This window comes from Glandiceps talaboti, chromosome 3 (genome assembly GCF_964340395.1).
Source record: "Glandiceps talaboti chromosome 3, keGlaTala1.1, whole genome shotgun sequence".
NCBI classification, from domain to species: domain Eukaryota; kingdom Metazoa; phylum Hemichordata; class Enteropneusta; family Spengelidae; genus Glandiceps; species Glandiceps talaboti.
In genome coordinates, this window is record NC_135551.1 from 29,542,880 (window position 1) to 29,566,454 (window position 23,575).

Genomic DNA, 23,575 nt, shown 5'->3' on the forward strand with positions numbered 1-23,575 from the left:
CTCTTACTCTTCCAACATTTTTCGAGATCTACATCATTCTGTTGGTCTTTCTGTTCTATACTGACTACTGCATTCTGTAAGATTCTTCTCTGGTCTCTGACACCATGGTCTGTATCTCTGACACCATGGTCTGTGTCTCTGACACCATGGTCTGTATCTCTGACACCATGGTCTGTATCTCTGACACCATGGTCTGTATCTCTGACACCATGGTCTGTGTCTCTGATACCATGGTCTGTGTCTCTGACACCATGGTCTGTGTCTCTGACACCATGGTCTGTGTCTCTGACACCATGGTCTGTATCTCTGACACCATGGTCTGTGTCTTTGACACCATGCTCTGATCTCTGACACCATGGTCTGTGTCTCTGACACCATGGTCTGTATCTCTGACACCATGGTCTGTATCTCTGACACCATGGTCTGTGTCTCTGACACCATGGTCTGTATCTCTGACACCATGGTCTGTGTCTTTGACACCATGCTCTGATCTCTGACACCATGGTCTGTATCTCTGACACCATGGTCTGTGTCTCTGACACCACAGTCTTTGTCTCTGACATCATAGTTTAAGTCTCTGATTCTTAGGTCAAAGGTCAGACGAAGGGTTATATTTTTAAAACAGATCTCACAAATGATAATGAAACACTGCTTGTAGTCTAGTAAGTTCCATGTACTGAGTTGACATACATGGTCATACATACAGTATCAAGGTGTACAAATATTGTAAATGGTTATTTTGTCAGATTTTTTATACCAATTTTCAAAATATATGCCAAGTTTGTTTATTTTTTTTTCACATTCTGTATAAGTCAGCCATAGTATGAGTTGACAAAAGCTTGGTTTCTGAACTAAAATATATACCAGCATAATGAGTTGATAAGCTATGTTCCTGAACTAAACAGAAAATACTGACAAGAACTTATTGTGTACCCATAATAATACACATCTAATGACAGCCTCAAAGATTTGACATCATGGATCACAAAAGGTAAACTATGATCACATGGTTCATCAAAGTTATTCACACCACCCGTCAGATTTTGGAGTTGTTGTCACATTTATGGAAGTATCTCCAGATAAAAATATGTCAGAGAGATTGTAGCTTTTCATAAGTTATCATCCTGGAAAGATATAATCTGTGACGTTAATGTTTTTGTATTTGTTATCACAGTATCGCAACGTAGCACAAAACTTTCACAATTTACAGATTTAACACCAATCATAATTGAAAGACAAATTGGTTTTTATCACAGGTTTGTTAGTTAGTTTACAAAATTGTTCGCTATAAGTTACACACATGTCATGGTTCCAGGCTTATAAAACTGTATGGTCATCACTGTAAGACACAAAAGGTAACTTCCAAAACAAAATTTAAGTTATGAGGTGGGACAGGAAACACAAACAAATTTCAGCTTTGCACCTTTAAAAGTATGATACAAGTGATGATAATTTTTCCAGAGTTTATCACAACTCGGTCACAATTTGTTATATGTAACAGCCAGACAATCGTAACATGTCAAAAATTGATAAATGACAGGTTATGCTATTTATTCCAACTTTCCATGGCTGTACGATCACTCATACATAAGGATATGATGTTTTATTCCTAGTTTTCCATGTTCTTTATAAATCATGTCATATGGAACAGCCAGATCATCTTCACATGTCAACAATTTTTAGTCATCAAGCTGTTTTATTCCAAGTAATAGGTACAGGAGATCAAGTTAGCATGCCACGCTTTCCATGACTGTACTGATAGGTACCGGATATCAAGTTAGCATGCCACACTTTCCATGACTGTACTGATAGGAACCGGATATCAAGTTAGCATGCCACACTTTCCATGACTGTACTGATAGGTACCGGATATCAAGTTAGCATGGCACACTTTCCATGACTGTACTGATAGGAACCGGATATCAAGTTAGCATGCCACGCTTTCCATGACTGTACTGATAGGAACCGGATATCAAGTTAGCATGCCACATTTTCCATGACCAAATTAACAGGTAGATGTATTTCTTCTCAAAAGTCTAGGATCCTGGTCTGCAGTTGTCGTAGGTTATCTGTTTTAGACATATCCCTTTGAGCTTTGGTGATCTTGTAGAGTACAGGACAGTCCAGTGAGATACAGACCAACTTAGGATCACTGGTCTGACAGCAGTTGTAACAGATCTACATATATAAAACACAATAACAATAACAATAACAATAACAATAACAATAACAATGTGAATTAAAGGCTCAGATTGGATTAGGATTAACATTTAAGTTTTAAAAACAGTCGTTCTGCATGTATAGCCCCATTTATAAAATCATTAATTATGCAAATTAACATTAATTATGCAAGCCTGTGAATTAAGTGAATTAAAGGCTCAGTTTGGTTTAGGTGTAGAATTTAAGTTTAAAAAAAATTGTCTGACAGAGTTATGGAAAAGTTGGTCCAGAACAGTCCTATCTAGTCCTTATGGCTACACTGATAAGATAACAATAATGTGAGAACCTGGGATTGAAACCCAGGCCTTTAATACAAATTTCATGGCATCTGTTGGCTGTTTATGAGTGCATTGTTGAAATCTATAGAATTTATACAGATTGATTGATTTACAAAATGACAGACTGATTGATCACTTACATGGCATATTAATTGATTAATTTGTGTGACTGATCAATCAATCTATCAATCAATCGATCGATCGATCGATCGATCGATCGATCGATCAATCAATCAATCAATCAATCAATCAATCAATCAATCAATCAATCAATCAATCAATCAATCAATCAATCAATCAATCAATCAATCAATCAATCAATCAATCAATCAATCAATCAATCAATCAATCAATCAATCAATCAATCAACTGACTCAGTGATACGTTGATTTACTCATTAGTTTATTTCCAAAATACTTTAATTGATTGCATGATTAACTGACAGACTGACAGACTAATTGATTGATTTATTTATTACTCAATCAACTGATAGACTTACTAATTGATTGATTGATGTACACATCACAATCCTTACCTTGGCTAAGTTATGGTATGCATATTCCCATTGTCGTATCTTAGCGTTAAGTACCACGGCCGCTCTCTGAGGGTTGTCTTGACAACTAGTACACATACTTTGTTGAGTTGTTTCACCACATACTGGACAGTTCAATGTGTTGAAATACTGGGATATTGTACCCTGTTAACAATATAGGAAAACAAACAGACTTTTTAACTATATATGTATATATGTAGGCTTCTGAAAGCTAATGAATTTGTATTTATAATATAATATAATACTGTTAATATTAAGAGTGCTATGACATCATTAAGGTTTATTCATATTTTACTGATTAAAATGATTAAACCTAAATTCTAACTGTCAAACCATGTGATTGTTGACAATAGTGATTCATTCATTCATGTTTATCAGTGGAATGACATTGCATATCCCATGATGCAACATTCAAAATGGCAGGTTGTTACACCCTTATTGCCATGTTGTGGTGGAACATACACAATATTGACAAGTTTTCCCTGACTATTTACCTTTCTCATGGATGTTTGTGCACTGAACGAGGGTGCCCTTATAACCTTTGGTAGTTCACTGTACCAAGTCTTGACATCAACACCCATCATAGCAAAGACTCTGTCTAGTGGTGGTAGAATCTGTTTGGTAATATAGTACACTGCATTCAGTCTTAGATTACTATCTTGTAAGACTTCTTCTGGTCTCTTGACGAGCTGTATCAATGGTAATCCAGGACTGCCGTACACAATCACGTACGGAACTCTCTCACCAGATCTTGGTTCTGCACATTTATCTTGTGTAAGGAGACGTCTGTTTGTAGAAAACAACAGATGAATTACAGAGGACTGAAAAAATTAACCAAACTATGGTGACAGGTGTGTAAATTCAGCAACCTATGAGTCAGAAATTTCAGTTTAAATCTTATCAAATACGAAAGTATTCAGTAATCTGTGAAAAAACTTAAATAAATTTCAGTTTCTGTGATCAATATTTTAAGACCCTGTTGCTACTTCATTGAACAGTGCATGAATTTGTCCACCACTTTCTCATCTAGGCATAGCAGACCTATTAAGGAAATTGTAGATTCAAACTTTAGTAACGAAAACATTGTAAAAACTATACCTGGTTATTTCAAGTGCAGGCACACAAGCACCAGGACGGTATCCAGACATTCCTCTGTATTCCTTGGCAAATATTAAATCTTGCATACTGACACGCCCCTCGGACAGTTTCTGACATTGACGTTGGACGTATTGCTTGACTTGTGATACATCACGAGTGTTAAACAGTAGTTTTAAAGATCTCTCAAGGATCTATGGGATGAAAGGAAAATGTACAAAATCTGTAAATCCCTGTAAAACATCTAAAGCAGTGCCTAACACATATCTTATCTAGTGTGTGGCAAGAATCTGACTAATTATACCCATGGTATCCCCCACAGTAATTACAGTGCCTAACACAAATCTTAGCTACTGTGTGGCAAAAATCTGACTGACTAATTATACCCATGGTATCCCCCACAGTAATTACAGTGCCTAACACATATCTTGGTGACTGTGTGGCAAAAATCTGACTAATTATACCCATGGTATCCCCCACAGTAATTACAGTGCCTAACACAAATCTTAGCTACTGTGTGGCAAAAATCTGACTGACTAATTATACCCATGGTATCCCCCACAGTAATTACAGTGCCTAACACATATCTTGGTGACTGTGTGGCAAGAATCTGACTAATTATACCCATGGTATCCCCCACAGTAATTACAGTGCCTAACACATATCTTGGTGACTGTGTGGCAAGAATCTGACTAATTATACCCATGGTATGCCCTGTCCAACATTACAGTAATTGTAATATCTAAGATGTACCTTGGCAATCGCTTGGCAATTGGCTCTCCTAACTGTCTCTATATTGTTGCACCCCCCCCTCAAAAGTAGTTAAAACAGTGTATAACACATACCTCATCAAATGCCCTCTTAACTATAACCTTGCCAACCTCCCCCCCCCCCCCCCCCAACCCACAGTAATTACAGAACCAAACACACACATCTTTGCAAGTGCTTGGCATAAGTCCCTCAATACTATTGCATCAGCCCCCCCCCCCCCTCCTCCCCATTACACTATTCAAATCACAGTGCCAAACACATACCTTAGCAACTGCTTGACATGAGTCTCTCCTAACTGTCTCTATACCTTTGGCATCAAACACTGGGTCTTTCTGGTCTTCAGTTTCATAGCTATATCCAACGTAACGTTTCTTTGATTGTAACACACATGGCATGTATACCTAAACACAATAAAGTGTCATCGCATAAATATTTTGTATACAAATCACTGCAAAACAATACTATGTGTAGTAATGGACATGTTATAGCAACACTCATTTTTCTTACTACATGTACAGGTTTCACAAAATGAAATTCACATCCTTCGATTTTCACATTGACTCAACTTTATACATACACATGACTATTAATAATCAATTTCTCATTCCAAAAACCCACCACACAAATATCTTTCCATCCTGTGAATTTGCCCACCTAAGTCTTCTCCCATGTCTAATTAGCATATCATTTGAATATACTGTCATGTGACTGATTTACACCAATTGCGGTCTAGGACATTAGCCTCTGTGCTATTTTTGATCCAATCACAATAGACAGTTGAAATGATTTCGATAATTTTTTTGTTGTTGTTGAATTTGTCAACTTGTAATTTAATTTAGTTTTACCTTTTCAAATTTTAACTTGACAGGTTTTGGATTATCTTCAGTGACTCTGGCTGCCATTTCTCTTCCAATCCTGAAGGCTTCAGCTTTGCTTCGTCCTTTCAGTAGTACAAACATACTGTAGATAAAAACACAACAAAATTAATCTCTGTCATTATTTCCCCCTAAATCCTGCCAAATGTGACTTTTCATGACATTTTGATAACAAATGAGTGTTGGCTGTATAAGTTTCCAATGGATTGTTGTTGTATATGTACCTTGGACATGTACTGGCTCTGGTGGAGGTCTGGAAAAATCTTTATCATAAATAGAACTCTACAGAATCATCATGCTTTTCATGATGTCATTGAAGACAGCCATTAAATTTCTCCATTGTACTCATTACTGATGAAAAATTATGAATATTTAAGGTTGGCTTCCCCCACCCCCACCCTTCCTGTTAAACACTTTAAAAACTGTCACAAGAGGGCACTGTTCAATGGCAAGGCTGGCCTGATCAAAGACACTGAAAGCAATACCCCTTACCTGTCAGTGTCCCCATAGACAACCTTAGCATTCCACTCTGGTGTATCACCCCTTACCTGTCAGTGTCCCCATAGACAACCTTAGCATTCCACTCTGGTGTATCACCCCTTACCTGTCAGTGTCCCCGTAGACAACCTTAGCATTCCACTCTGGTGTATTTTCTACCAATTTTATTGCCCTTTCCAAGGTTTCTCTTCCTTTCCTCACCACACTGTCACCAATCTGTATAATATAAGTAAAGTAATAGGCTTTACATCTAGTTATCAAAGAATTAGTTTATATATATTTACAAGGTTAGGAAGTAGGTAAGTTCACTATTTATTTTATATTGAACAGGGTTCATCACCAGAATTGTGACCATTTCTATGGGAAACAATCACAATGTGAATTTAATCTGATTTCCCCTTTTATGACAGTGAATGTGTAAGAAACTATGAACATTAGCTGACATCCCTTCACCCCAGTTAAGTTGCAATAGTGCTAAAATAGTGAAAACTGTCAACAAATTGAAACATCGGAAGATAATGCCTTTATCTTATAACACCGCTGTGGCATTGCCGTGTTTATGGCATGTAACAGTCAATATTACAATATCTGCCATAGAATGGACTCTGTAGAAATGATAACACCTTCTGTGGCATATAGGGGGTTTATGGTATGACATGGCCTGTGTTTGCCATAGAATGGAGTCTGTAGAAAAAATAACACCTTTTGTGGCATACAGGGGGTTTATGATATGACATGGCCTGTGTTTGGATGTTTGCCATAGAATGGACTCTGTAGAAATGATAACACCTTCTGTGGCATATAGGGGGTTTATGATATGACATGGCCTGTGTTTGGATGTTTTCCATAGAATGAACTCTGTAAAAAATGATAACACTCTCTGTGGTATATGGGGGGTGGGGGGTGGGGGGTGGGGGGGGGGGGTGTTATGGTATGACATGGTCAGTGTTTACCATAGAATGGAGTCTATATAAAAGATACAAAAGTCCATAATTAACAATCTTACCTCAATACACGGCATTCTGCCTGAGAAGTTTGCAGACGTATATCCATATGTCACATTGGCTATTAGTTTTAAACCTAGCTGTCTGGCATCTAGTAACTTGGCAAGTGTCTGTCAGGATAAAAAACATGAACAATTTAACATTTTAAAATTCAGCTATGATGAGAAATAATCCTACACTACATCAAACTAACTGTACACTTTTTATTGCACTTTTTTCGGACATATTGACAGAAAATTTGTATTGTAAACTTTCTAAAGCCACACTTGTATATACAGTACATAATTTGAGGCCAATTGGTAATGTATCATTGACAATAAATTTGCATATAGCAACACTACTCTAATAATAATTAACATGAATACAAAGTGTCCTTGGATTGTGCACTACATGTTTTGCAAATGCATGGTCTGAATTTATGTGATTATGTGTTTGAAATGATGTTTCTGTGCCACTTCACAGGGTATATAATAAAACCTTTATGTACCAGATATGGGTTTTGTGGACCTCTGTAGTATGGCCCTTCTAAAATAACGCTCTTCTGCCGTGCAACCTCGGTCTGCAAAAACCCATATCTATGCCTACAAGGATTATGAACATACTTCATATACCGCATGTAATACTAACTGATTGTTCACTATATCTTTGTACCTTATCTCCTTTGTTCTCTTTCAGTGACTTCTTCACCATAATTCTGGTTTTCAAGATTTCTGCCAACATTCTGAGGAAGAGATAGTTTAAAGTGAATAGATGAAGCATATCACCATGCATACTTTCAAAACTTTACAGCAGCAGACTTGTTTACATGTCACTCTGGATAAGAAAATGGCTACTCTTGCACTAAAATCAAAGTAAATTTTGACAATTCTGGGTCACCATGTTAATTTAGGAAGAAAAGAAATAGTTTTTTGAGAGCTTAACAAAAGATTTTCAGTGTTGATATCATTCAAACTCTTCTCATATTTCAATTTTTGTTTGCTTTGAATTTTTGTTTGCTTTGAATTTTTGTTTGCTTTGAATGGATGGTAAAATATAATCACAGGATGTAATCACAAGAAATCATTCGCTGATGTAACGAAGAGTCTTTTCTGGACATGGGTATAGATTTCAAATGGAAGGTAAAATTTGTGAGCAGTGGAAGGTCAACTCCATATGAGGTCAACTATAGAGGGCAGTCTAACACATTCTACTTACGCAGGTAAGATCCCCCTCCTTATTTTGGATTTGACAAATGCAACACCATTAGGAGAAACATGGATACCATCTCTCTTTTGAAGTTTCCGTAGCAACCCAGGTGGTACATTCAGAGACAAACACCCTAATGGAATTGCTCCACTCCTGGTGATATAAACAGTGTAGAACAATATTATGTGATGATATAGAAACATATGATGCAGAACACTAGAATTTATGAGGTAAGGCATATTATATCAAGATGTAGAACTACAGAACTGATGACATAAACACACATTGTCATGATGTAGAACTACAGAACTGATGACACAAACACACATTGTCATGATGTAGAACTACAGAACTGATGACATAAACACACATTGTCATGATGTAGAACTACAGAACTGATGACACAAACACACATTGTCATGATGTAGAACTACAGAACTGATGACACAAACACACATTGTCATGATGTAGAACTACAGAACTGATGACAGACTCAAATTATCATGTTATACGATACAACTGATAACAAAGACATGTATTTGCATAATGAAGTGATGATTACTATATACACATGTAACTGTATTCCATGATGTAGAACACAACAAGTGATGACATGGACACATCATACTTCCATGATGTAAAACACCACAAGTGATGACATGGACACATCATGCTTCCATGATGTAAAACACCACAAGTGATGACATGGACACATCATACTTCCATGATGTAGAACACCACAAGTGATGACATGGACACATACTTCCATGATGTAGAACACTGCAAGTGATGACATGGACACATCATACTTCCATGATGTAGAACACTGCAAGTGATGACATGGACACATACTTCCATGATGTAGAACACTGCAAGTGATGACATGGACACATACTTCCATGATGTAGAACACCAGAAGTGATGACATGGACACATACTTCCATGATGTAGAACACCAGAAGTGATGACATGGACACATACTTCCATGATGTAGAACACCATAGGTGATGACATGGACACATACTTCCATGATGTAGAACACCAGAAGTGATGACATGGACACATACTTCCATGATGTAGAACACCAGAAGTGATGACATGGACACATACTTCCATGATGTAGAACACCATAGGTGATGACATAGACACATACTTCCATGATGTAGAACACCACAGGTGATGACATAGACACATACTTCCATGATGTAGAACACCACAAGTGATGACATAGCACATTGACATGATGTAAAACAACCGCATAAATACATTCTGTACTTTTTAATACCACTTCTATTCTGTGTGTGATATAATCCATCTTTGGATGTTCACATAGTATTCTACAGAATACAGATAACTTGGTATGAAAGTGTCATATAATTCAAACTTACTCTTCCAAACACTGAACTCTGCCTAGGACGGTTGAGAAGCAATAGTTATAGGCTATCATCATGGTAGGATAAAGAGACTGGAAATCCAACACAATGACAGGATCACTATAGAAACTAGACTCTGGCTCCATATTCAGCGGTAGACACTCAGGTGCTTTACTCCTGTCAATCATAATAAATGGGAATACATGTATACTTAATTATCTATTTTGCCTCCTGACTACTTCACTCTAGGATTACTAGCATCAATGAAATGTGATTATAAAATTTGGTTGACTGTGACAAAAAAGTATGTAGTGAACCAAATTTTACTCTAACCTCTCTCCTCTTTAAAAGTTGATTGGACAGAAAATACAGGTAAGAAAGTCAAAATCTGATAATACTTCGACGTTTTGGATTGCTAGCTGTTCAGTTTAGAACCTATTGCTTTCTAGTTGTTTGAAATTACCTTTGTATTACCATATGTACATGCCAGTGTGTTTATGTGTTCTGTCTTCATCATCAAGTTGGCTATCAACTAGTCATGTGACCCTATACATCTGATATTCATCAAAATCGGAAAGTGATATACATATAAGAAAGTACATGGCAAGGTCAAAGGTCATGACCATTGTGGACAGATATGTATTGTGCTAAATCATTGGTTTGGCTAGTGTTTAGTGTTGTAGGGAAGTCAATAGTCAAATTTTACATACATTCTTTAAGTTTACACCACAGTTTACCCCCCAAAATAATGGTTTGACTTTTGAGTTTACACCACAGTTTACCCCCCAAAATAATGGTTTGACTTTTGAGTTTACACCACAGTTTACCCCCCAAAATAATGGTTTGACTTTTGAGTTTACACCACAGTTTACCCCCCAAAATAATGGTTTGACTTTTAATCTTACCTTCCCCTTTGCTGTACACTGGGTGATGGTGGAATAAAATTCATTGGTTTAGCAATTCGTAACATCATGGCTTCTACACGATACTGTAAGATACAATGTCAAAAGTTTAATTAATAACTACTCTATATCACATAAGAACAGTCGACTTTCACCCCTTACAAAGTCAAAGAGTCAAGAGTTGCTGAAAACTTCACCATTAATATTTTATGATGGACCTCTAGATTATGCATCTAGTTGTCTACATACATACATAATGATGAATTCAAATTGTTAGCCTAGCTGCTGTTATTACTCTCTCTAGAGTAACACATCACATAGTGACAGCGATCACCCACCTGTGATCCTCTAGACAGCACATGGTAGAACTCTACACCAAACAACCTGGCAAGTTCACTGGTACGACCAATCAGATCCAGTTGATCTAAGATCTGAAGTTGAGCTTTGACTCTAGAGATGTAGTAGTCTATAGTCCGCCATCTGTTATAGAAATCATATTGATATTGAATTTAATCACAGTGTTGTAGTTTATTGGGGTAGGGTAGTTTGTAAGGAACACTATGACAGGGCACCATTACTGGGGGTATTTGTAAGGAACACTATGACAGGGTGCCATCACGTATCGTTGGCCAATGAGGCTGAGTGCCATAATGTATCTTACATTCTAAGGGTAGGGCTGTTTGAACTGATCTTGTTACCAGATGTAACCTGAAAGTGCTCCTTTGGGCTTGTTTCTCAATATTAGGCAGACTTGAGGTCTAACAGAACCATACCGATAAATAGTATACATATTTGACAAACATATTTTACAGATAGCAAACTTTAACAAAAAATTTACATCAAGAACAAGTAGCAATTTGATAAATACTAAGCCAAGCCCTGTCTGATAGTTCAGCTGTAGTACTAATACTGTTATTGCTATTCACTATATTTATAATATTGTCATTAATGTATTCATCAACTCTCACCTGAAGATATCTGTCTTATGTTCAAACCAATCGGATAATGTACGGAAGGAGAACCTTGGAAATCTTTGATGAAGTACATGGAATACAACATTCTCAAATGTGTAGATATTTAGTGTAACCTGTAAGTAAAATAAAACATAGCATATTACATTAATATCAACTACTGACCCACTACAAGTACAGAAATCTATACCATCAAAGTCAAGGATTATGGATCAGATTGACCACAATTCTGGTTGTCATGGTATTATGCCAAATCAAGTTACTGTATTATACTAAAGGCTTTATGGAACAGATAAGTATGATAGAGATGGCTAGTACTAGATTCTTTGAAATTAAACCTGGACAGTGAAATAGCTTAAAACTCAAACGTGTCTTCATGTACATTGGCAGTTGATAGTATGCCTTCTCCAACAAATACTTGTTCATTATGCAGATAGTATTTGTATACCCACCCCTGCCTCGTAAGTCTTCATAAGTTAATGGCAATTCTAACCACAATGTGAATGTAAGGCCTACCCTATGCATCATAAGTCTCCTAAGTTTGATGACAATTCTAGCTGCAATGTGAATCTGAGGCCTACCTCATGCCTCATAAGTCTTCATAGGTTGATAATTCTATAAGCAATGTGAATCTAAGGCCTACCTCATGCCTCATAAGTCTCCATAGGTTGATGACAATTCTACCAGCAATGTGAATCTCGGATAGATGGTTTGCACCATATTCATCCTTCTCTGCTGAAAAATGACTATCACTTCTAGTATCTGTGATAAAAGAAAAAAATGTGACCAAATTTAGGCAAGAGGGTGACTGATTGATGGAATCATTTGATTTTAATCGATCTTAGTATTTCAGTAAATTATTTTTAAACATACCTGATTTTCCATCGAAACCATTATAGAACCCCCACCCCCACCCCCATAACTGGATGGCAAACAAAGCATAAGACTGTTTATAGAAATATGCAAATTTAATTATGAAAATACAAACCATGTCACACCCAATGTGAATGGAATCAAATTCTATGGCAAACAGGGGGGGGGGGGGGGGTATTCTGACAATAGAAATAGAGTGATTAAATACCAACCTATCGTTACAACTTTCTGACCACCAAACCGTTACTGTTGTCTGCAGGCAAAAATACATTTGAAATTCAACCAGCATATTAACTGCATGTATCCTTGATTTTATAATATTTAGAAAATACTAAAATATCAACATCATGACTATTTCTGTTGTGTACCTGGTATCCTGGACAGTTTAGAGCAGAGATTGAATTCCAAGATGGCTGCCCTCTTAAGTAGATATCCCCATGACAACATCTGAATCTCATAGCCAATGAAAATGTCAGGATTCCAGCTGGAAAGGAGACATGGAAATACACAGTATTATCAACCTGACAAAAATATCCACACTACTGGCAATATGCCAAACCCACTGAAATGGAAACATTTTCACATTTCTGAAAGCAACACTAATGACTTATTGAAAAGTCCAGAATGTATTTTCAGATGATTGACAGTGAATATTTGTTGAATTTGTTTTCTTGAGAAAAACTTGTAGGTACATCTACTGAGGCCTTCGTACAGAATGAAGTTTTTGAAACTTAAATTTGTTTTTTTTTATGCAGAAAATTTGATTCTATTAGTATATTTCAATATTTCAAAACTTACTTTCTTACAACTGTTACGACTTCCTTCAGTAAATCCTTTTCCTCTGCTACATAATGAACTTCTAGGTCAATCACCCCTGACCTGTGTAGAATTGACCTTTGACCTTTGACACCAATAGTTGCCCTGGATGTACTTGGTTGATTGACATCACTACTAGCACTTTGATTGGTTGAATCCTTGTCAACAATGATGACACCTGTAATGTTGGCATTCTTTCCAGATACAGTGGGATAGTCTGAATGGATTTGGAAGAAGACTGCCTGGATTGGATCAAATCCCGGATCAGGATGGAGATCTTTCCTTGTACGGATGTGTAATTCCATGGACATTGTGGTCAAATACTGCACCTGGAATTTGGAGATTACAACTCAAAATTTACCATGGGAATTTATTTTCAAAAGTGTGTGATTTACGAAAAAATGATCCAAATGTCTTGAGATGATGATACTCCTTGACTGGTTGGTAGTTCTAGATATGATATATATTTGCCTTCATCTTGTAATATGTATACAATGAGAGAAGTTATGGAGGTACAAGTCATGTAGGAAACCTTTCATTCAGGCAACAAACAATCATCTGCTCATGTAAAACTACAAGCCACACAACACGTGTACATAGTACCTTCAAAACCCATCACACAAAGTGACACACGCACACGCACACACATGGTGACACACGCACACACACACACACATGGTGACACACACATACACACACAAACACGCGCGCGCGCAAACACACACACACACACACGCACGTACACTTGATAACTTTCAAATTCATCATACAGTACAGTATACAAAGTGGTTTCTATTCATTGTGTGAGGTGTAGTGAGGTGGCACTAAATAGCTGAACACAAATCAAGTGCAGAAGGTCTTCTTTACAAGATTCTAAAGCTGAGTAAGTTACCAAGATGCTATATATAATATTTCAGTTGATAGCAGTAATAAATACAAGTGATCATACTAAAGGCAGAAATAAGTCTGACTGGACTAAAATATAACATACCTCATGTAGAGCTTTGGCATCTTGCAAGTTGTGTACACTGACTTTAAATCCGTACATGTTGTCTGGTGTAGGACCTTCTATGTGACTGATATCAGATAACTGTCTGGTTACCGGGGTAACAAACTGGTTCTGAAATAGTCACAAAAGTCTAGTTTCTTTACGAAAATATTAGTTTTAAAATTTCAAACTGTCCTTGAATTACCAACAAAAATATCTCAAAGTGTTACAATGTAATGAACTTGTGGTGTCTTTGTACTGTGGCTACAGAACTGATGATGTCATTGTATTGTGGCTACAGAACTGATGATGTCATTGTATTCAGAACTGATGTCATTGTCTTCAGAACTGATGATGTCATTGTATTGTGGCTACAGAACTGATGATGTCATTGTATTCAGAACTGATGTCATTGTATTCAGAACTGATGATGTCATTGTATCATGGCTACAGAACTGATGATATCATTGTATTTTGGCTACAGAACTAATGATGTCATTGTATTGTGGCTACAGAACTGATGATGTCATTGTATTGAGGCTGTAGAACTGATGATGTCATTGTATTCAGAACTGATGTCATTGTATTCAGAACTGATGATGTCATTGTATTGAGGCTACAAAACTGATGTCATTGTATTGAGGCTACAAAACTGATGTCATTGTATTCAGAACTGATGATGTCATTGTATTGAGGCTACAAAACTGATGTCATTGTATTCAGAACTGATGTCATTGTATTGAGGCTGTAGAACTGATGATGTCATTGTATCATGGCTACAGAACTGATGATATCATTGTATTTTGGCTACAGAACTGATGATGTCATTGTATTTTGGCTACAAAACTGATGTCATTGTATTGTGGCTACAAAACTGATGTCATTGTATTGAGGCTACAAAACTGATGTCATTGTATCATGGCTACAGAACTGATGATGTCATTGTATCATGGCTACAGAACTGATGATATCATTGTATTGAGGCTGTAGAACTGATGATGTCATTGTATCATGGCTACAGAACTGATGATGTCATTGTATTGAGGCTGTAGAACTGATGATGTCATTGTATTGTGGCAACAGAACTGACGATGTCACTGAGTTACCTACCAAACCCAGTGATATCACTACATTCATATATTCTCTCAAGACTTTAACTATTTCTTACATCAAGTTTACATATTTAACAATGTCCACTGGTTGTGCTAACTTTGGTGAAAGCTCACAACTCAATGTTACAACTGTCTGATCACATTCCAATTCATTGTATCTAAAATAAGTTAAAGTGTGATCTACAACCCCCCCCCCCCACCATCCCCACCCACCCCACCCCACCTCTCCTTCCACAAAACCAAAAGTGTGGGCTTTTTTGTTCAAAACAACCAAATCAGTACTTAATTACTTTCTCTCACCTTCATCTGGTTAGTCAGGAGTGATCTCCTTAAGTTACTAATACCACTAGATTCTCTTTTACTAAGTCTGGGTCTGGCCACCACTGTTGTCACTGGTTCATCTTTACTCAGGATAGGGGTATACTTTGGTAGGATAAGCTGAGTTGGTCTAGATGAGCCAGCTGGTGTACTATGTTGTAGCATAGAAATGTCCAGTGGTCCATCTTTTCCTTCACTACCTGGTGTCGTATGGGATAAAGCCTTCCTTTGACTCAGGACACCAGTTTTCTTTGGCGTGTCTGCTTGCTCACTGGTTTGATGACATTGAGTACTTTGTTGAGATTTGCCAGAAAGGAATAGGAATGAACTGTGTTTCTTAGCTTCCGGGGATGGGCTGATTATATCTGAGGTGTTGTCATGACAACCCTCTTCAGGAGAATCTGGCATTAGTTGCACTTCATCTTCTGTTACTTTTAAAGTACTTTCCTCTTCATCTCCAATATCAGTACTATCATCTCGCTCATTTACTTCAGTTCTGTCCTCTTTTTCACCTATCGTTTGTGCTTTGGTCGCTCTTTCCTTCATACCGCCCTCTGTGGTTGAGGTAGGACATTTCTTTCTCGGTCTAGTTTTCAACCACAACTCCACCTTTTGTCTACAGGGTGGGTCTTTTGCAGGTGTCAGAATGATATCCTGGTTTCCAATAAATGCTGCCCTCAGTGTTGGATTTTTGTCAATCTCTTCAATGACATTAAAATCAGTACTGCTGAGTTGTGAACTTCTTTGCATGGATTCTGTGGCTGCTAATACCGTTTTCCAATGTTGCAATCCCTCTAGAGTAAGTTTTGTTTCAAAAGCTGGAAGTTCTGAAGGAAGGACTGAACCTAACTTCAACAGCCTTCCGCCAACTTCGCTATGGACACAAATAGAACAAAGTTCAAAGTTCAAAGTTCAATTGAAGGAACACACACATAGCTGACCTCTGTATCATACAGTGTCTTTCTGAACACAGATCCAAAATTGGATGTTCATTCTTAATCTTATCACAAATATCTGTTCAATTGGAACAATTTTACACTTTTTACAAAGTTTTTTAATATATACACATCAATTCCTTCTGGTCCAACACTTCATTAATTTCCTTATCAAAGACTCCAAACTTAAAAATTTCTTAGCATCCATACCTCGCCTTCTCAGGCAAATCTTCTGGGTTGCTATAAAATGCTTCTTTGTGTCTCACATCTGGTAGGCCATGTTCATCCATGCTATCTTTCACATTGTCTTTAGAGGGCGGTGTTTCCACCGGTGTCCATACTTTGACAGAGTTGTGTCCTGGTGTAGGCATAGTTTCTGATCCGTTTTCTTGTGATGAACCCCCTGATTTTGAGCTGCTTTGAGAGTTGCTTTGTTGAGAACTTGATGTGTTAGATGTTTCTTCCTTAGGTATTTGTCCAGGCTGGATAGTATACGACTCTTCTAGCTTATCAGATATTGATGATGATTTCTGTGACAATGGCAATTCCACCACATTACTGGGTGATTTATCATTTGACATTTGAGAAGAACTTCCATTTGACAATAAACTTGACTTTATTTTATCTGGTGTCACAGTTTTGTCACTTTCCATGCTAATGTTTGATTGGTTACTCTTTTGTGTCCTTGGTGATGATTGGTCAGAATCGTTTTCACTTTCACTGTCTGTTTCCAACCTTAACAATAAATCTGGAGAGTTCCTAGTGTCAAACAGTTGTTTTTTACTCTTTTTGTCTGGAGTTCTATCTCTATCATTCTTTTTAACAAACTGATCTGACAGTTTTTTACTACTTTTCTTAGATTTTGATTTTCTTTTCACAGAGTTGCCCTTACTGCCATGTAGCACGGGATCTGTGTGACTGCCCTCATGAGGCAACCCCTGACGATCATTGCTGCCCTCTGGAGATGACCTTTGGCAATCAATAGTGTCTTTAGTTTTAGCATGATTGGATGGTTTTGGTGTTTGTGTTTGTGTTTCGTTACTAGATTGAGAATTAGGAATAATGTCTCTCTGACCAGGTGTGACACTTCCAGATTGTCCACTGTCAGTCTCAAACTTAGGAGACAGCGATTCCTCCTTTGACTTTTCACTTGTTGGGGTATCTGGAGGGTAATTTGATGGGCTTTGCACTGGACTCTTGTAAGTTTGGTTCCTTTGTCCTGGGGTCAACTGTGTGTCAGGGTCATTGCTAGCTCTGGAGCTACTTCTTGTATCAGATGAAGTGCTAGGGTCACCTACAGAGGGCGATGTTGTGACTGGTTCGTCTAAATCTTTGCTATCATCCTTATTGACTTTACTTTTCTTTCCTTTTGTGGTATTTTTCTTTGTCTTACTTTTGTCTTTTGGAGTTGTATTCCTTGGTTTTTTGGTACCTTTTTGTTTCTTTTTACCAGGAGTACTTTGGGGAGAGTTTCCAGCAAATGAATCTCCCTGTGACTGCCAGCTGGTACTGGGCACACTGTATTGTAGTGATGTCTGTTCTCCGCTATTTGGTGCCAGATAAGAATTTCCATAGTTCATTTGTGACATGTCAGAAGTATTATATGGATCTGATGCACTTCTTGACATGGTTCTGTTACCTGGTTGGGACTGAAATGTTCCTTGTTGAAGTGATTCTGACTGCTGGTACTCATTAGATGACATTCCTCCATACATTTCCGATTGACTGAATGATCGTGATCTGCCATAACTTTGTTGTCCTGTAGCGTTATTTGGCATACCACTTTTTTGTGCTGTCATGTAGTTATAGCCATCACCTTGACTCTGTGGGAAGTTATTGGCTAATCCCTGCTGACTGACATTGTAATTGGGTGATGGTTGTCCCACTAATGGTGTGGGTGTTGTAGGTGCCAAGTGAGTTCTATCGCGATATTGCGAAAATTCAGAGTAATTACCCTGTCCTGTGAATGCAGCGTTGGGATCAGATTCTGTGTACTGGGGAGACATTAGATCAAACTGTACTTGATTAGCCTGTGGTACTGGCATATGCAAAGGTTCAGGTCGTTGTCTAGAACAATCTTGTTGAGAGTAGGCACCCCCTGGTTGTTGAAAGTTGCTGTACTGTGGCTGGTATGCTGTAGTGGTAGTGGTGTTGGTACCAACAAAGTTACTTTGTTGGTACTGATTTCCCTGAGAGTAAGATGAGTTGCCAGAATACTTGTTATATTCACTACCTTGTCTGGGTGGTCTGTACGGTGGAGGGGGTTTCCTGTACTGGTCATCCATAGAATACTTTGCACCTTGTGTGGACTCGGCTCCGGTTACATACATCGGATCCATAGGAACTGTTCCTGCACCGACACAAATACCAGCTGGCGCAAACTGAGAAGTCATTCCCATGCTAGCGGTAGTCGGTGGAGTGCTACATAACACAGGTCCTCCACCCACAGCTGCAGCATTCTTACCTCGCTTCTTTTTCCCTTTTCCTCCTTTTCCCTTGGGTGATGATCTACCACTGTCTACAGAATTGGTACTGCTACAGTCTCTGATGATAGAATCAATGTAATCTATCCTATCAATGGTCTCGGTGATGCTCTCTTCAAAAGTTTCAGCTGGTATTTTGTCAAAATTTTCAATTTCCTGCATCATGGTATCCTTGTCAACATTGCACATTACTTCCCGTAGATCACTCAATAATGAATTCGTTTCTTCATCTTCACCACTCCGTGGACTTGAACCTTTCCTTGGACTCTTTGGACTCGAACCTTTCCTTGGATTCTTTGGACTTGAGACCTTCCGGGGACTCTTTGGACTTGACACTTTGCGAGGACTTTTTGGACTGGAGTCTTTGCGTGTATTTTTAGCACTTGAGTCTTTGCGTGTATTTTTAGCACTTGAGTCTTTGCGTGGACTTTTCGATCTCTTGCCTTCACCCTTTCCCTTGGTTTTAGAGCGTGATGCTCTGTCCTTGACACCAGGTGACCAAGATCTTGGAGGTGACACTTCACCACTGTCAGAATTGTATGGAGAATAATACGATAATGACCACATAACATCCAGTAAGGTATCATTACTATCGTCATTTTTATCATTAAACATCTGATTACTCATTTCGATATTTCTGACAACAGAGGGACTATTAGTTGTTGAATCTCTCTTTTGACGTTTAGACATTGTCTTTCCTGAAGATTCCCCTTTGGAGTCTCTCTTTTCTTTCTTTCTGCGACTTTTCCCAGACATCCCTTCATCAGATTTCGATGCCACATCATCCTTCATGCCTTTATGTTTATCTCTTGATTCATCTTTTTTACCTTTGCGTACTTTCTTCTTAGCTGGTTGTTCAGACTGCGAGGAGTCGCTAGCTTTATCTGACTCAAATGGATCAAAGAAAACTGACTCAGCCTTTCCCTTCTGGGTGTCTGGAAACTTGCCACTATACTGTTTGATAAGAAGGGGTTTTCTTCTCCTAGGAAACACATCATCATCTTCTCCATCTACTCTCTTTTGTCCTTCTTCCTCCAACTTACCAAACTCCTTTCTGCTTTGCTTAGATTGTGTTGAACTCTGTGAATCACTTCTCTTCCTGCTGCTTCGATCGATTGTAATTTTCTGCTTAGGAAGTTTTGGCTTCACTCTTTCTCTCTCTTTCTGGAGACCTTTCTCAATCTGCTTCAGTAGTTGCTGCGTTACTTTCACTGACGATTCATTTTTCACTCTGTTCACCATGACCTTCAAAGATTTGTATCCTTTGAATTTATTGATGATAATATACTGAACTTTTGACTTCCGTTTTCTTTTCTGACTAGTTGATGATTTGTCGGATTTTTCCGATTTCACTGACTTTTCCGATTTCACAGACTTTTCCGATTTCTCTGACTTGACTGACGTGACACTTGCGTCATCTGTTATTTCTCTACTGGGTGGATCGTTATAACTTATTCTTCGCTTCTTTGTTCGTAATGTGTATGGTTTACAAGATGAGGACTCTGAGTTCCTTTGCCGTGTTTTCCGCCGTGATCTAGTGCGAGTTTCAATGACAAAATCATCATCTTCAACATCTCCCTCATCTTCACGATAATCTGAATCACTTTCACCAATACATTTTTCAATATCCATACTACTTTCACTAGAAATAGACAGTCTTCGTCTTAATCTTGAGAGTGATAGTCTAGAACTACTTCTCCTCCTTGGAATGCTTCCTGCCACTTTTTCATTGTCTTCCTCAATCTCTGTATCATCATCATCATCATCATCATTATCATCATCATCATCATCTTCATTATCTTTTGGCTTTTTTTCATCTACATTCATAACACTTTGACTGTCAGGTTTCACTGGCTGCTGTTTGCTATATGGACTTGAATGCATTCTAACTCCTATCCCTTGTCTCATTTCAAGAAGACCTAAATCTTGGGTATTCATTAAGGGAACCATTACTGATACTGGATTATCAGCAGGAGTTAAATTTTGTACATTAATGTTGTCTTTGGATGGGAAGTCTCCTATTATTTGTCTCCGGCGACTCAACTTATCTCGTTTCTGTTGCATTCTACGACTTGGCTGCCTGGTGTTTTTGTTGACTGGTGGTTTGCTAGCAACAGCTGGTAACAAATCAAGGGATGGAATGGTTCGCGTCATCTTGGAAGCTGATCTCCGAATATTTGACAACATGGACTCAATAGACAAGGTGTCATCTTTTGGTGGTGTTGACAGCAATACAGCAGGTGATGATGTATTTACATTCAAACCTTTACGGAAAGGTGATGATGGTAAGCAAGTCATTAATCCTTTCCTAGGAGTTGTACATGGAGTGTTTGAGGTAGAAGGTTTTGGAAGTTGATATTCCTGCTTTTTGTTTGTAATTTCATTACCTTTACTATTAACATTACCATCATCTGATACATTCATAAAGTTTTTTCCAATCTTCTTTGCAGGTTCTAATGTATGGTACTCTTTCTCTCCAACACTTTCAGGTCCGTTGTCCAGATTTTGAGAGTCAATTTGATGACATTCCACCATATCTTCCTTCATTCCTTCCTGATTGTCGGATTCTCCTTGTTTTGATTTGTTGTCTTGTGTTGACACATATCTTCTTGTCATTCCCAGTGTTTTACTTGATGACTGGGACTTATCATCTGGAATGCAATAAAAATAAACATCACAATTATCATGCAGTCAAGTACAGTGAAAGACCATGGAAATAATGACTTAAGGAAAATGTAATTACTTTCAATTCTCAGTACTTGCAATTACATTTTACTTCATGTATTGTTAGAGGGTCAACATAGAACAAGCAGGTTGATTTATTCTCACATGTGCCTATAGTAGTAGTGCATGTGCAGTGTGTGTACAGGGCATGTACAGGGCATGTGCAGAGCATGTGTACTGCATGTGCAGGGCATGAGTAGTGCATGTGCAGTGCATGTGTAGTGCATGTGAAGTGCATGGAACTGAAGTCAGTGTCAAACAAGAAATCAAATGATTGTGTTTTAATGACATGTCTACGGAGTCAAATTCTATTTCAGGTACATAACAAAAATACTACTGTCTATTATAATTCTCAGTTACTTGCAATAGCATTTTAGCTCATGCTAGAGGGTCAAAATAAAAAACGTTGACTTATTTTCACGTGTGCCTATAGTAATGCATGTAAAGCATATGGAGCAGAAGTTATGGTGTCGACCAAGAAATAAAATGTTCGTCATTTTTATGATGTGCCTAGGGAGTAATCTATTTCAGGTACTGAGAATTACTACCACTGGTAAATAATCCTCTGCTTATACAGATATCAAAACACAAGATGCTGTAGCACGTCCTTGGTATTGAATCCAAATAGTATACTACATATATACTTCAGAGTTTGTATTCTGGCATGCACTTCACGCTTACATCAAATCACCTAGCACCAGGTAATATAAAGTTTTGTCATTTTTGTGTTGCTGCAACTGGAATGAGCTGTCCTTACAACTTAACCTTTCCTGTTTTAAACTTAAAATACACCTTTAAAAGGTAATCATTTAACATTATTTTTACATTTGTTTATACCTGGTCACCCCTATTTTTATCATGGTACAGTCTGTTTCCTAAGGTGAAAAATGGGACTGTACTACATAACAAAACATGTTGAGGAAGGTTAAGAGTGGGTAGGAAATGTGTGTGTGTGTGTGTGTGTGTGTGTGTGTGTGTGTGTGTGTGTGTGTGTGTGTGTGTGTGTGTGTGTGTGTGTATGCTTGCATGTGTATATGTATGCATTTGTGTGGGGGAGGGGTGATTATACTAAGGGTGTGTGTGTGTGCATCTGTATGGGAAGGGAGGTTATAATGAGAATGTGTGTGTGTGTGTGTGGGGGGGGGGGGTTAAAACATTCTATAACATGAAACATGTAACTGGGATGGTAACAATCAGTTGGTGAAGGATGAGAGTTTGGGTGGGGTGGGGTTAAACTTACCTTGTTTATCATCAGCACCACCATCAACCTGTGGAATGACATCTTCCCATTGTGAACTATTCCATGAAAGTTCCATACCTTTGACGTCATATTCCTTGTCACTACTGGAATGGAAAAAGTATTAGAAAATTATAACTTTCCAATTTAGTGTTTTAAGTGACTGGCATTTTCTAGTTTGTCTATTGGCACTGACTCTTATTTGACTATGAGCCTGTCTACAAAAGGAGGGGGGGGGTGTCATTGAAGTCACTTTAAATTCCTAGCTGTAGAAACGTTCCTATAACGAAAGTGGCATGTGGATAAGATTTAACTGATTGCATGATGTCATGACATGTTTCCATGGTGTCTGTTTCCATGACAT

General features: G+C 37.9%; 1 protein-coding gene across 1 annotated transcript in view; it reads right to left on the bottom strand.

Annotated features, from left to right (window-relative positions):
- Nucleotides 1-1,559: 1,559 nt before the first annotated feature.
- LOC144433364 (DNA polymerase zeta catalytic subunit-like) overlaps nucleotides 1,560-23,575 on the bottom strand; it is a 63,956-nt gene continuing 41,940 nt past the window's right edge. The window contains exons 13-34 of the mRNA XM_078121669.1: nucleotides 23,215-23,318; nucleotides 21,083-21,901; nucleotides 16,978-20,995; nucleotides 15,815-16,706; nucleotides 14,406-14,534; nucleotides 13,397-13,743; nucleotides 12,967-13,082; nucleotides 12,369-12,487; nucleotides 11,723-11,841; nucleotides 11,093-11,234; nucleotides 10,758-10,840; nucleotides 9,868-10,029; nucleotides 8,489-8,632; nucleotides 7,946-8,015; nucleotides 7,297-7,404; nucleotides 6,397-6,506; nucleotides 5,763-5,877; nucleotides 5,181-5,318; nucleotides 4,150-4,340; nucleotides 3,546-3,837; nucleotides 3,034-3,195; nucleotides 1,560-2,178 (exon numbers count right to left, since the gene is read on the bottom strand). Of these exons, the coding sequence (XP_077977795.1) occupies nucleotides 2,029-2,178; nucleotides 3,034-3,195; nucleotides 3,546-3,837; nucleotides 4,150-4,340; nucleotides 5,181-5,318; nucleotides 5,763-5,877; nucleotides 6,397-6,506; nucleotides 7,297-7,404; nucleotides 7,946-8,015; nucleotides 8,489-8,632; nucleotides 9,868-10,029; nucleotides 10,758-10,840; nucleotides 11,093-11,234; nucleotides 11,723-11,841; nucleotides 12,369-12,487; nucleotides 12,967-13,082; nucleotides 13,397-13,743; nucleotides 14,406-14,534; nucleotides 15,815-16,706; nucleotides 16,978-20,995; nucleotides 21,083-21,901; nucleotides 23,215-23,318 (8,530 nt within the window). The 3' untranslated portion in view covers nucleotides 1,560-2,028. The remainder of the gene's footprint in view (nucleotides 2,179-3,033; nucleotides 3,196-3,545; nucleotides 3,838-4,149; nucleotides 4,341-5,180; nucleotides 5,319-5,762; nucleotides 5,878-6,396; nucleotides 6,507-7,296; nucleotides 7,405-7,945; nucleotides 8,016-8,488; nucleotides 8,633-9,867; nucleotides 10,030-10,757; nucleotides 10,841-11,092; nucleotides 11,235-11,722; nucleotides 11,842-12,368; nucleotides 12,488-12,966; nucleotides 13,083-13,396; nucleotides 13,744-14,405; nucleotides 14,535-15,814; nucleotides 16,707-16,977; nucleotides 20,996-21,082; nucleotides 21,902-23,214; nucleotides 23,319-23,575) is intronic.